Source organism: Lineus longissimus, chromosome 15 (genome assembly GCF_910592395.1).
Source record: "Lineus longissimus chromosome 15, tnLinLong1.2, whole genome shotgun sequence".
NCBI classification, from domain to species: domain Eukaryota; kingdom Metazoa; phylum Nemertea; class Pilidiophora; order Heteronemertea; family Lineidae; genus Lineus; species Lineus longissimus.
In genome coordinates this window covers 11,992,630-12,005,730 of record NC_088322.1, presented here as the reverse complement: position 1 = coordinate 12,005,730, position 13,101 = coordinate 11,992,630, and the positions used below count along the sequence as shown (strand labels likewise).

Here is a 13,101-nt window from a genome sequence, read left to right as displayed (position 1 = left end):
ACAGACAAAGAGGCCTGCCCAGAGTCTCAAGCTGACTGAAGGGCTCCAACCAGTGACCGTTTGGCCGCTAGCCGAGCGTCCGCGCCACCAGACACAGCGGATCCTATACAATCTCTGGATAGGAGAAGAGCCGATTGGCGAATAATTGCCAATTTTGTCTCGACTATACTAGGAGTTGCTGAATTCATTCATTCAAAATGGTACGCATCGCGTAAGAGTATCCTGAACACCCAGTTATCCCCAGCAACTCATCCAATTTTGGCACAGTGCTGCCACCAACTGCTATTCGCCAATATCCGAAAGCATAATTTGACCGCAGCTACAGAACCCCGAAATAGAGCCTTCTGATAAGCCCTTTGCAAACGAGCCAGCGATGCGAAGTTAGCACTATTGATTAGACAGTCCTTGTCACAACCGAACAGCCACGAACACATGATCAATATCAAATCAAGCTACACACCAGCTGTGAGGGGAACAGTATGTGAAGATAAACCAACTGCTTCCTTTTCCTGGTTAAGATGGAGTTTTAGGCGTCAGGCGTGTTTAGCAAACAGGAATAAAGCATAACAGCATTGTTTATCGCCGGATGCATATCCTTAAACTCCAACATCTGAGGTGTCTATCGATAGATAAGTTGCAATATAATTGTATTACAGCGACTTCCGGAAGAAGAAGGTGCCGCCGACAGGTAAACAGGGGCACAAGATCGTTCAGAAAGCCTCTTTCTTGCCTCCAGGAAAGCCTCCAATAGAACCAAGTCCAAGTCGTGATGTCCTCAGAATTGCGGGACACGCTGGTGTACACGTACCTGTAAGGTGTCGACCACCAAAAGGAGGCCGTAGTTCGAACAACAGGTCGGTGTGTTAACTGCATTATTTGTTTCATCAAACAGCACACTGATAGGGTTCTTATGATGCTTCTCCCATCAAAAGCCAGAGATGGCGCTTCATCAATACAACGCATACTCTATGCCCGCCTGGTACGTTATCCTCGACGGATCGGAGGAGCAAAATCGATAATGATTTATCCTCGAACCATGAGATGGAAACTCAGTCAACGTGTTTAGAGGTGTGAATGAACAATGTGTGTTGCCATGGTTTTCCTTTACACTTGAAAGCAGTTCTAATGTAAAGGATAGATGGATATCCCGTCCGGTCTTCCATGATGCGCTTTTTATTTGCGTGCTTCGATTTCTTTCCAAGAACTTGTTGTAGGGCAAATGCACAGAACCAATGTCATACGAATGCGCATGTGTATAACAAAGCCGCAGGCTTGCGATTGCGGCAATGTCTTATTATGTTCTAAATTATGCATCGTCTAGTGAATTTCGATATACGGAAGAGAGTATTTTATTAAATCTAATTAATAAAATCTTAGCTCTACGAGATAAAAACAGGTTTTGGATGGCATCTTGTGTCGAAATGTTATGCGACGTGTAAACATAGAAAATGAATCTGGTCTTGTTTATTTTTTTGCCTTAAACATATACTGTTGGAGTGGTAAGGCTATGTCTATCATTGCTAAATATCCTCTGATCGAAACCCACACTATGGCATTCGTATTTATTGAGACATACTGTGTAGATTAAGTATTAGCATTTCGTTACTGAAGAATTAGGTTCTGTGCAATACCCGCTCGCCTCGTACTCAATATATATACATTTCGTTGAACATTTATAAGGAATATCTCGATGATTTTTTACATTTAGCTTAACGTGTTCAGCATTACAGAACACGGCCTAAAACGAAGTATTAAATGAAATCTCAACGCCAAAACCAAATCACTCATGCAAACCAAAATATTGAAATGAGCATTCCAAATTGTATCTTCCTAGTTCTGGCATATCATTGTTCACCTTTCAAAAATTATGCGAATTATCCCGAATGGCATTTCGGCGTGTCCGTCCATCGCATTTCTATTCAAGAGCCAATAAATGCTCGCATTTTACTACATCGATAATATCCTGCGCGTCTGATACATACAGATCAGCATTTACTGAAAACACAATTTGTGCACATATTTCTTCACCGATTGTACGAATCTCTGCATCATACATATATACCTAGACCAGCATAATGTATTATCGGACGCGCCACTCGTTAGGGGTTTGTCAAGCAAGCCTACCAGGCCGCTGCCATTCAGTGCGTTGTAACGCGCTTCCCCATTGGTCGCTCTCCCTTGCTCCAACTTGATTCCTGCATAATATTATTTCGTTTCAATATGGTGTTTTGGGACTATCTTCTGTGTGCTATTTCGTAAGGATAAGGATGCTATGTAGAACATATCTAGCGGATTTTGTTTTCATAATGGAGATACTAACAACATGAGTCAGTGTACGAGATTCTATCGCAATGGATAAAGGAATACACGAGCTGCTTCTGAGCACTATTCAATGTTATGGATATATATTCTTACCAGATTTCCCATTAATTCCAAGTGGTCCTCCCGTGGTAGGAAAATGAGGGATGCTCGGTTTGGTTTGTATAGATGGTTGCTTTAAAGGTATATGCTGAATGCATGTACCTGCTACAATATACTGGCAATAGCCATGTTTACTTTACGCATATCAGCTAGGTCTCTATGAGGTTTTCAAATATGATGTAGCGGGTGAAGAAATCGCTTAAGATGTCAGAGCGTTTGCTCAGAGAACCCGCTGTATGGAGGGACATCTCAGACAAGTACATACAGCAAGGCGCTTCGTAGATCTGATATATTCAAAATGGAGTCCAATGGTGTAGTTCTTGCAGTCTGTCTAGTACTGGCATGTTTAAATCACTTAAGTGCCGGTGTAGAGGGAAGATTTCGACACGAGTTAGGCTTGAAATATAGAAGATCGAGCCGAAATATACGTTATGACGTTGGCGATGGTTGGAAATCGCCAAAAGGCGAAACAGGTGAAAGGCGGATCTATACCCGGGAGATCCCGGCCAAGATTCGTTACCTCTTTGACGTAGATTACCAATCTGGGTTGTTGGATTACATCAAATACATACAGAATTTAGGAGATCAAGGCAATTGCACTAGAACCAGTCTTGCACGGTTTGATTATGAGTTCCCGCAGTCGTCCTACGATAGATTCGCGAAGCAAATGGACGAAGCGGTCAACACTGCTAGCTTCGTCGGTGGGGTCTTCCAGACAAATAAACCGGGTAAAGCACGCCGGGATGATGGAAAGAAGAAGAAATTTGACATCAGGTTCAATGATGGCTTTTATTATTCCATTGTGCGATGGATGGTTGAGAGTGATAGTTTGATATTTGGTTGTGCCATCGGGTTCGCCACGGACCTATACTACCGCCGGGGCAACCAACCAACGTCGTTCTGTCCCTACGCTTACATGGATACAAAGACGGGAAAGACGATTGTCAAGGATCTATCCAGGGAGTTATTGTACTACCATAACCGTACAACAGGTTGCGAATGGTACAGGGACCAAAAGTTTAGGAATTTCTCCCATTTGTTCACTCAGAACACTACACAATATCCGGCGTATTCTGACAGCGTGGGGGATGTACTAGACAATGTATCGGTAACCAGTGCCACGAGGAAGGAGGGGTTATGGAGTCCTCCCTACTTTGACTGCGCAAAGGGGGCTAACTGGCTGGTGACCTACTCTGTTCCCTTCTTTGATGTTGGAGGCGGATTTGTGTAAGTATGGTAGTCAGAGTCAAATATTGTAGCATTAGCATCTAAAGCTCCACATGTCACTAACATACTATAGTGTCATATCGTTTTCAATAAACCAATCAGTACGCAGTGGACTAATTTGGTACTAAAGTTCGATTCGATGTTAAGGGAGCATCTTTTCGTGTTCTTGTCCAGGCAAGGGCTGCACCTTTATTGAATCTGCTGAGTCAGCATTTCATGGCACCTCATATTCATTGCCTCTGACCACTAATTCTTGCAAGCATTCGACCTACATAGACGAGTAAGAAGGCAATTGTCCCTTCGAGCGAGATGTAGGAACAGAGTCGAGCAGAGGTGTCTAAACTTGACATCGGATCTGCTCCAAATAATGACTTAAAGATATAACTTTAGAATATTCTCTCCTTCACAGTTTTTAGGACATCATCTAATAGCAATAATGCATTGTTGTCGAAATGTCCACCTGCATGCACGTTATTTTCAGCTGGCAATAAAAACCCGGGCATTAAGTGGCAATTTGGGGCAATGCTATATGCATTTGTACATACATTGCCTTCGTTACTGAAGATCGCAAATAACACTGTAATCATTTGCACAGCAATTAAAATGATCTGCCGTCAAACAAGCGATATCGCATACATGCATTTTTTGTTTGTTTCATCGTCCTCGTAAGTGCTTTATGTGCCCTTTAGTATATTTCAGCTAATAGCATATCACCTGCACATAATTTCTATTACAGCAAGTTGTCAGTGACAGACCTCTTCACGATATGACATGAATGAAGTGATATCTCATTATACGCCAGTGCAAATTATTACACATCAGTCTGACGTGATGCTAGTAAACGTGACAAAAATGCTACGTCAAAACGGACTCGGTTACATGATACAATTCCACATTATCGTTGATTACGTGTGCACATGTGATCTTTCTTTTCTCATCAATTAGTTCCAGTCGCAAATAATGTCACCATCGATAATGATGTAGAGTGGTATATCTTCCATGTCTTTTCATGAGCAAATGCATGTAAGTGTGCGCAAAAGTTATGATAAGAAGGTGTCTGATTTAACCTAGTCTTGTAGTATTGACTGCGTAGGTCCAACTAGGGTTAATCACTCACTATACAAGGTCGAAAACAGTCGCACAGATGCTGTAAGAACTAATATGTTACCCTTTGGAGCTAAAAATAACTGCTGTTCCAAAAACATTTAGTAGCGAGGTATCCAGATTAGAGGTAAGCGGAAATGTTCAACTGTTTGCCGACGTCATTGTATCCGGCTACACATTCGTAGGTTGAACTGCAACTGCCCCTATATTTTTTTTCAGCAGATGATAAGTTATGCAGAAATTCATTATTGTTAAGAACACGTTTCGTTGCTCTCTCTATAGGGACTTTTTACTTCGTAAATTTGGTGGTTGCATTTAGATACACCGGGTATCATGAACCTGGACATCTCCTAAACTCTCTCCTTTCTCCTGTATAACTCCCTATGTTCCTAGACTCTCCGTTCTTTTGTATCAAAACTCCAAATGTACTGAACGATACGCATGCAGACCCACCATAACCCCGGACTCTCCATTCTTTTGTATTGAAACTCCTTATTTACTGAACTATACGCACGGCAGTCGCATCATAACCTGGACTCTCCGTTCTCTTGTATTGAAACTCCAAATATTCGTACTGAACTATCACGACGGTAGCACCATCCTAATTCGTCCTTCTCGTGCAATTAAAATCCCAATATATTGAACTGTCCCAAAGGTAGTCCCATCCTAAACTAGACTTCCTCCGTTCTCTTGTACTGAAGCTCTCAAGGCAATAGTTTAAACTATCCGCATGGCAGTTCAATCTTCAGAACCATTCAAAATCAGACTCTCTCTGCTCCCTTGTATTGAATATCCAAATGTATTGAACTGACCCCGCGGCTGTCCCATCAAATCGATTGAGGTAGCTAAGAATATTATTCACCGTGTCACCCTGTTCGATATATGAAGTGCGATATCAGATTCACGAAGTTCAATACTACCTACCTACGGTTGTTTCTGGCAATATGTAGGACAAGATGGCTTCTGTTGTGATGAAAATACCGATAGCTTAGTTGAAGGCGTGTTCATGTCAGGGGAAACTCGGAGAGCCCAGAGTTCCTGCGAACCAAGAAACAGTGTGATAATCACTATATTATAGTACTTTATCTTCTCGAATCAACCACGTCTACTTTATGACAAGCACTTATAGATTGCTCATACAGAATAGTTTTCATCACATCTATGAGTTGTCGAACCCTCCATCTCTCATATTTCCACCCAAAATAACATTCTATTAGAACAGAGCAGTGGCGAGGCTGCTGCTATGAATCTCCTCTGTAAAGTATTTGCCGAATTTGCAGAAGAGGCAGAGCAGAGAGCACTTCTTGTGCTCTCAAGTTCATGAGAGTCCTCATGTCTTCGCCAGGCACTATGACACTGCTTTCCTCTCCAAATTCTCTTCCATCTTCCATGTCTTCCAAGTCATTGCATCGGCCTTACGGAAAGCTTTTCACCCGATGTCATTAAGTAGGGGTCCTCATTATCACCAGGTTTCTAGCATTATTGATAAATGCTAGGAGGCTATGTTGCTCATCATGTGGCAAATATATGATGACTAGCAGCGCAGAAATCATTTTAGTTTCATGGTCTCAAGTTAACCATAAGACCCGATCTTTGACAGATATCTCATAACCATCGCTTGATTTTTTAAGTCAACTGAGTTCCTCATGATAGGTTGCATGCTCGCACTTTGGACAATCACAAAAATCGTTCAAGATCTATTGTATCTGCACATTTTTATGTAGTTACAATTCAAACAAGCCAGAAATATCAATCGTACTATAGGCGCAAAAAAACTTCAAAAACGACGAAATTGTCAATGTTAGAGTAGATGGTGGATATATCGGATTCGATAACGTATTTTAGACTATTGTGTTTCTGATTTTCTTTTATCGGAGTCTTTGTGATTAAAACAACACGATGGTGCAAATTCTGCGTATCGATGCACGTGGGTTTGCAACCATTGTGCGAAAGGCCAAAGCACGGCGCGGGAATTGTGTTGGAAAAGAAAGCGTGGAGTGCTCCAGGGTGAAGTGATCAACAGCAGGATTGTAAAATCGAGTATTCGACGATACAATCATATTTCTCCCTAAAAGATTACTAAGAAAAATATGAAACTATGTAAGCTTATGTCTGTCATTATGTTCCTGCTACGCATCAGGCGCTTATTTCCTCTTCTTTTTCACTCAGTTTACTGTGGGTGAACAATTTAGAAATGATAATGGTCTTGCCTGTACTTGACAGTTGTGTCAGGGATAGGGTTTCTGATCGAGATATCGTGGGTTCGAATCCCTTCTGAACGACTTACTTCTTACCTGTAAGAGTTCAAAGGTAAGGGAGCAGTCAGCAGCTGCTCCTACCACCCCCCCCCCCCCCCCCCACCCTCCCCTCAATACTATGGGATGACGAGCCCCTTCATCATGGGCTTGTGCAAGGAAACGTGCTCTAAGAAATCGAACTTTTTAATATATTTTCTCTTTTTTAAGGTGTAAAATTACGAGAAATAAAACAATTTTTAGTGTTGGTCGTTAATTTCCTAACCATGATAAGCGCGCAGCCTAAGTCAACCTCAATTGAAAACACTGATATTCCGTAGGTGGCCAATGCCTTTTGGAGTGATGAATGACTGAATATCAAAGTATGACTCATACTCCGATGGGGGGGGGGGGGGTTAATAAACTTTCATATATGTCACATGATACATGATATATGATGCACTTTGTAAACACTCTGCGACTTGGAGATGATCAGCGTGGGTTAACATCATAACTCGCAAATGCCAAATGTCATATATTTGCATGCCATGGAACAGTACATGTTATTGGGTACGTGGAATTCGAGTTGTAAATTATGATATAAGGACATGGGAGACACATCTTTTGTCCTCCAACACTCTGAAAATCGGCCAAAAATATAAATGCTTTTTTGTGACCTCCAGGGGCAATGCCCCCCCCCCCCCCCCCCCCGCTACCGCCTTGACAATTATTTACTCGTTTTAGAACTGCATTCCTAGCAAAACAGAGCATATTGTAATGTAAAAGCCAGGAATCCACGCACGCGGCTGCATAGTCTGCTGAGATCAAGGGAACTACTCTATACTCAATCATAACATTCAATACCATGAATCACCAATGTTATGCTGTATTAGCGTTATAAGAAACATATTAGCGTTGGCGAAGCACTTTGGTTGTTGCTTTTCTTCTTAGAGAGGTGTAAACAATTGGTCCACTTAGCCTCAGCCTAAGCGGAATCCTCGAAATAATCTATTAATCAAATTCTATCAAAACCCATTACCTAAGTGATGGTCACAGGTCATGGTCTATATTGGAAACAAAAAGTGTTGATCTCTCAGCTACAAATTGCAGACCTTTTATAAAATTTACGACTGATATTATGCGAGTTTTAAAAAACAATTCCGCCTAGCATTACGGCATTTGGTCACAACAGAATCTTTCAAATACATTGCAAGGCACTGGTCACACCTGATTCGATAACAAACGTTTCATACAAGGATAACAAAGAACTTACTTTGCATCGATTTTACCATGCGCCGGTGCTCCTATTCAATGGCCATTGATTACAATATGTCTGACATCTGTTTAAAATCTAAGGCCTTCTAAAAGCTGCAGTCACATTTCCGTTTCTGTGAGAAAAACCTGGCGCACGCATCAATTAATTATAAATATATTTCTCTAGCATCTGTTTTCAAGATGAACTTTTAGCCATGCTTGAGTTTATGTACCGCCCGAAACATACCAAATGACTTGTATGACATTCAATAACGTTAAAGGCATGGGCAATATACAGTAGTATGCATGGATTAATTTCACTCGTATCATATGCATCACATCTCAAGAACATCAATCAGATTGGTGCAACATCTGTTTCAAGAACTTAAGGCTAGTAATTAAACGTTCTCTTTATAGCTAAAACATTATAGCAATAAGATAACTTGTCGAACACACACTGAATGGTCACAAATTGGGATACCTTTTTTCCTTGTCGGGCAACCTTACTTGTTGGCAACCGTACTTCTTGACAAGTTACTGCTTGTTGATCCATGCTAAAGTTTTGCAGTACTTTTGGCTGACATTTAATGCTCGCACTGAAAGTCAACAGCTATCTTTTATGGAGAATGGCATGAGTTAGTCGTTTTATGACCTTGATTGCTTGGGTAATCCATAACGTTATCGGCCGTATTGGCTGCATCAGGCTGGTTTATGATTCTGACCGCAACGGAGAAAAAAATTACTCCCTCAGCTCAGCGGTTCGCAGTTGAATAAGACTTTAAGAGTGACAAGATTGAACAGCTTGACTTAGTATCAGGTCGTCGGCGTTGGCTTCTAAGGGTAAGAGTTAAATTCAGTTTCAAGTTTCTGTGCCCTTCAAATGCAAATGCATACTAAAGATAAGGCTTAAATCACTATTGTCTCCACAGCCCCAGCACCCCATTGAATACAATGAAGGGTGAAGACAGACAGAGAAAAAGATTTTCCTGGATGAAACTGACAATGTTTCCAAATACTGAGATTTGAGTAAATCAAACACTGATCATGATACAGCAACATACGACATTTAACTTAAAACATCTACTGCTGATCGCCCTAATGTAACTGGCCATGGTTCCGAGTATATTGATGGCTTGCTGAATATCAACACCACGAAAAAATACACCGACGTTCCAAAGTCGACTTCTGAACGAGAAAATATTAGCCTCTAGGTCAGCAACATCCGACTGGCCGTGGGTGGATGCATTCAACGGTTTTCCAGAATCTCCCAGGTGCATTCTGTTTTACACCATGAACATCACTAACCTTGCTGATGAGATGTTCGAATCTCCGAGAAGGTGAGTGCAAGGTTTATCAGCATGGCGAAAGCTTATAAGCTTATAAGATGCAGGGGAAGTGCTAGGATAGTGCAACATCAGTAGGCTGACGATGATACTGTGCTTGATGATACCGGGCTAAAGTTTGGGTGCCACTCTCAATTTATGGCCAGTAGGCCACAAAGCCCCGTAACAAATGCTTTCATTCAGTATTTTATTGCGAATCACAAAAATGAGGAGCACAAATGTGGCAGTGTACAGTATAGCCAAGAATTGAGGCGCTATACGACCGATCGACAAGGGTACACAGACTGCCTGCTTCCCTGGCTGATCAGGATGAGGCAGCGGTTGCTATGGATAACTAGTCTAGCTTTGTCGCTGTATATAGACCACTACTCAGATGTCGGCATAGATTCACTTGAGCTTCTTTTACCATTATTAACCCTTTCCTTAATCTGCATCACCTTAAATGACATGCATGTATCTTTCTTTTAATTACTTCTGTGTGGTGTTAGATAAATTGTATTTTGCATTGTTTCAAAATCGAAACATACATCATATCAACGTCATCACTCTAGCTGTACAGTTCCAGTGCGTGGCCTATTCTTGATATCATTTTGTCATGTAAGCGGACGTAGTGATGGTGATAACGAAGTCATTTCAACGGGCTTCTGATTATCAATTTCCCATTCTCAAAGTTCCATGAACATTCGCAACTGTGCAACTATCGCTCACCATGCCAGTGGTAAAAGGAAAACTATAGAATGGTTCGCGAACCATGTCAATGGTAAAAAGAGTTATTTCGTTAACCACGTTAATGGACAAAAAAACAAATAAAATACGAGGTGCATTTCTTTTAAGTATGCCGCGTATTTTACATGGCTAGCACCTGGCCAAAACCACTTCTGAATGCTAAAAGCCCTACCATCTGCGGCAGAAAACTATCGTGGATGTTTGTAATTCTTCCTCGATTGTTATCGACCCATCGTCAAAACCTTCCAAGTCTAAGACCAACCGCGAGCGGATCACTAACTCAAACGTCTGGGGTGAATGACGTTTAGAAATGCTCATCTTATTCCATTAAGACCTACATTTGTTTATCATCTTGGGCAGTATTCCACCATGAATATGACTGACGAACCAACCTGTGTATGTTTAAACTGCATATACAAGGCAAATCTAGAGGAAATTTTTTGCAAGTTCTTTTTTAAAAAAGCGCTCGTTACGACTGTATTAAATGTAGTTATACCTTGAATGGCTAAGTATCCCATCTTACCTTGATCAAACTAAAGTATGCATTGACTTTATAGTATTCCTCATGTTTAAGGTTATAATTTCAGATACACCTGGTATTTTCGTTGTACAAATGCAATTGATATGCCACAAGGCAAGCATGAATAACACTAATTAGACAATTTGTATGCACGTTTATTTTCCTGTTTAATAATGACCGCACTGCCGTCATGAATAGACCACCGTTTCGTTAAACGAGAGCAAATAAGGAAGAAAAACTCCAAACTCCGCCGAAAAAAAAATAACTTCATTATTGTTTATGTAAAGCAATTCTTATTAGTACTGCTTTTCAAACCAGCCCTGCTTTTATTTTCAATTCGTTATTAATGGATTTAGTCAATTTGACAAAATCCATGAATGATATTTAAATGGCTATTTGAATGCCAAGCCATATGTTGTTTAATGCGTATTTCATTGCATTTTAGATTCACCGACGGTGATAATAAAAGCACCATGTCGACTTATCGGCGGTTAATATCAGTCCTTAAGTCTCCTCCTTTCACCGCCGATGACTCCCGCCAGGTAATCTGTCGGACGCACCATCATAAATGGATGGCCAATCAAATTGCTCGACACAAAGCAATTGAATGACGGCCTGAATAGATAGTGCCAACCTCCGGATCAGGTACCCTTGTTCTATACAACATTTATGTGCATTTGGGTCAGGTCAGCTTCCCTGGAACTCCCCTGGGAAGGGACTAAACCTTTGTACGTAGCTGCGTAAATCTCAACTTTACGGAGGTTTTTTCGTGGTTGCTCCGACTGCCATAGGGTACACATAGCCTCGGGTACAGATCGAGGGCCCAGAGATCAGTGCTAGTAATTTGGAAAGGATTTCATTTAAAATGTGGTAATGCAAAGACAATTTAACCAAACTGTTTGTATCTTTAAAAATAAGCAACGTCAACATATCACTTCAATTTCTTCGGTTTATCATCAGGTTAGTATGAAAATACATTCTTAAATTTCTCAAAATGCCTTCTGATTTGGGATCGCAAATTTGAGATTTCAATGAGATTGATATCAAAATATCAAATTAGACTAAATAAGTCACAGCATCAAAATTGGAAAACCAAATATGAAACCAAAAATAAAACCAAATAAGAATGTATTTCGAGACCAACTTGATAATTAACTGAGGAAATTAGAGTGACGTGTTAGTATTGATTATTTCTAAAGATGCAAATAGTTTGATCAATTTGTCTTTGCAATACCACGTTTTGAATGAAAGCCTAGTGATACAGTAAGCACATTTTATGTGTTGATCTCGGGACACTTTCACTTGAAGGTCCCGGTGGTGTCTGCGGAGAGTGTTCTGCTTCGGAGTATTGCCCAGGGGGTAATGAATACATTTCGAACGTTCCCGAGTGATTGGCTTAGGCCGAAGTTACATAGGCCTCATTCGTTCATTTACCACGAGTCATTTTCCGGGTTTTTCTTTCATTCCTCGGTGAATGCACGCCACAAGGCCGTGCTTTTTACAGGGGAACGAAAGCAAAAGGGGAAAATGAGTCCTGGGAAATGAACGAATGAGGTCTATGTAACTTCGGCCTTAAGGCTTACTCAGGAATATATATTTGCCTTCAGCCTTCAGCTATGAGCAGTTGGATCTTTTCTAGAATTTTCTAGAATTGAAACTGAACGGAACGATAACTGAATACGATTAGCAGTAGTGGACAAAAGAAACAGTAAGATACATCAATTCGCCTAATGGGTACCGGGCACATCGTATAATATGACATGGGAACACATGGTCATTAGTGTTTGAATGCATGCCATACTCCGGCGCAGTGATAGTAGTCGTGTGAGGAGGTAAAATGTCTGCTTTGAAGAATAATAGATTATTCCAGGGTATTCAGAAAAGGCAGAGGATTGCATTGGGATCCGGCCAAAATTTGGCTTGTTGGGAATCGGGGTCGAGATCAGAAAGGTTTTATAACAAGAAGTCCAGACAGCTCCCTATTCCATGCACCTTCAGTAGCATGAGACAGATAAACGAACGTTTCTGGTGTAGCAGCTGATACTTCGCTAATATAGATTGCTGAGATTACAATTAGAATAAATGATGTCACAGATGTGTGAACTCAAGGTGCCGTATTCAGAATAAGCCAGACTAGTATAGACGACACTTTTACAACTTAAAGCACATGAACGAACCTGAAACACACAGAATAGCGAGGGAAGTTGCCCATACCAGGTTAGACACCTGAGGAGTTGCCCTAGTCATGATTTCATCCAAAGCATGAATCAAC

The 13,101-nt window shown here is 41.0% G+C and overlaps 1 protein-coding gene across 1 annotated transcript in view; it reads left to right on the top strand.

Moving 5' to 3' along the window:
• Positions 1-2,231: 2,231 nt before the first annotated feature.
• LOC135499748 (metabotropic glycine receptor-like) overlaps positions 2,232-13,101 on the top strand; it is a 46,100-nt gene continuing 35,230 nt past the window's right edge. Inside the window, exon 1 of the mRNA XM_064790690.1 lies at positions 2,232-3,648. Within this exon, the coding sequence (XP_064646760.1) occupies positions 2,720-3,648 (929 nt within the window). The 5' untranslated portion in view covers positions 2,232-2,719. The remainder of the gene's footprint in view (positions 3,649-13,101) is intronic.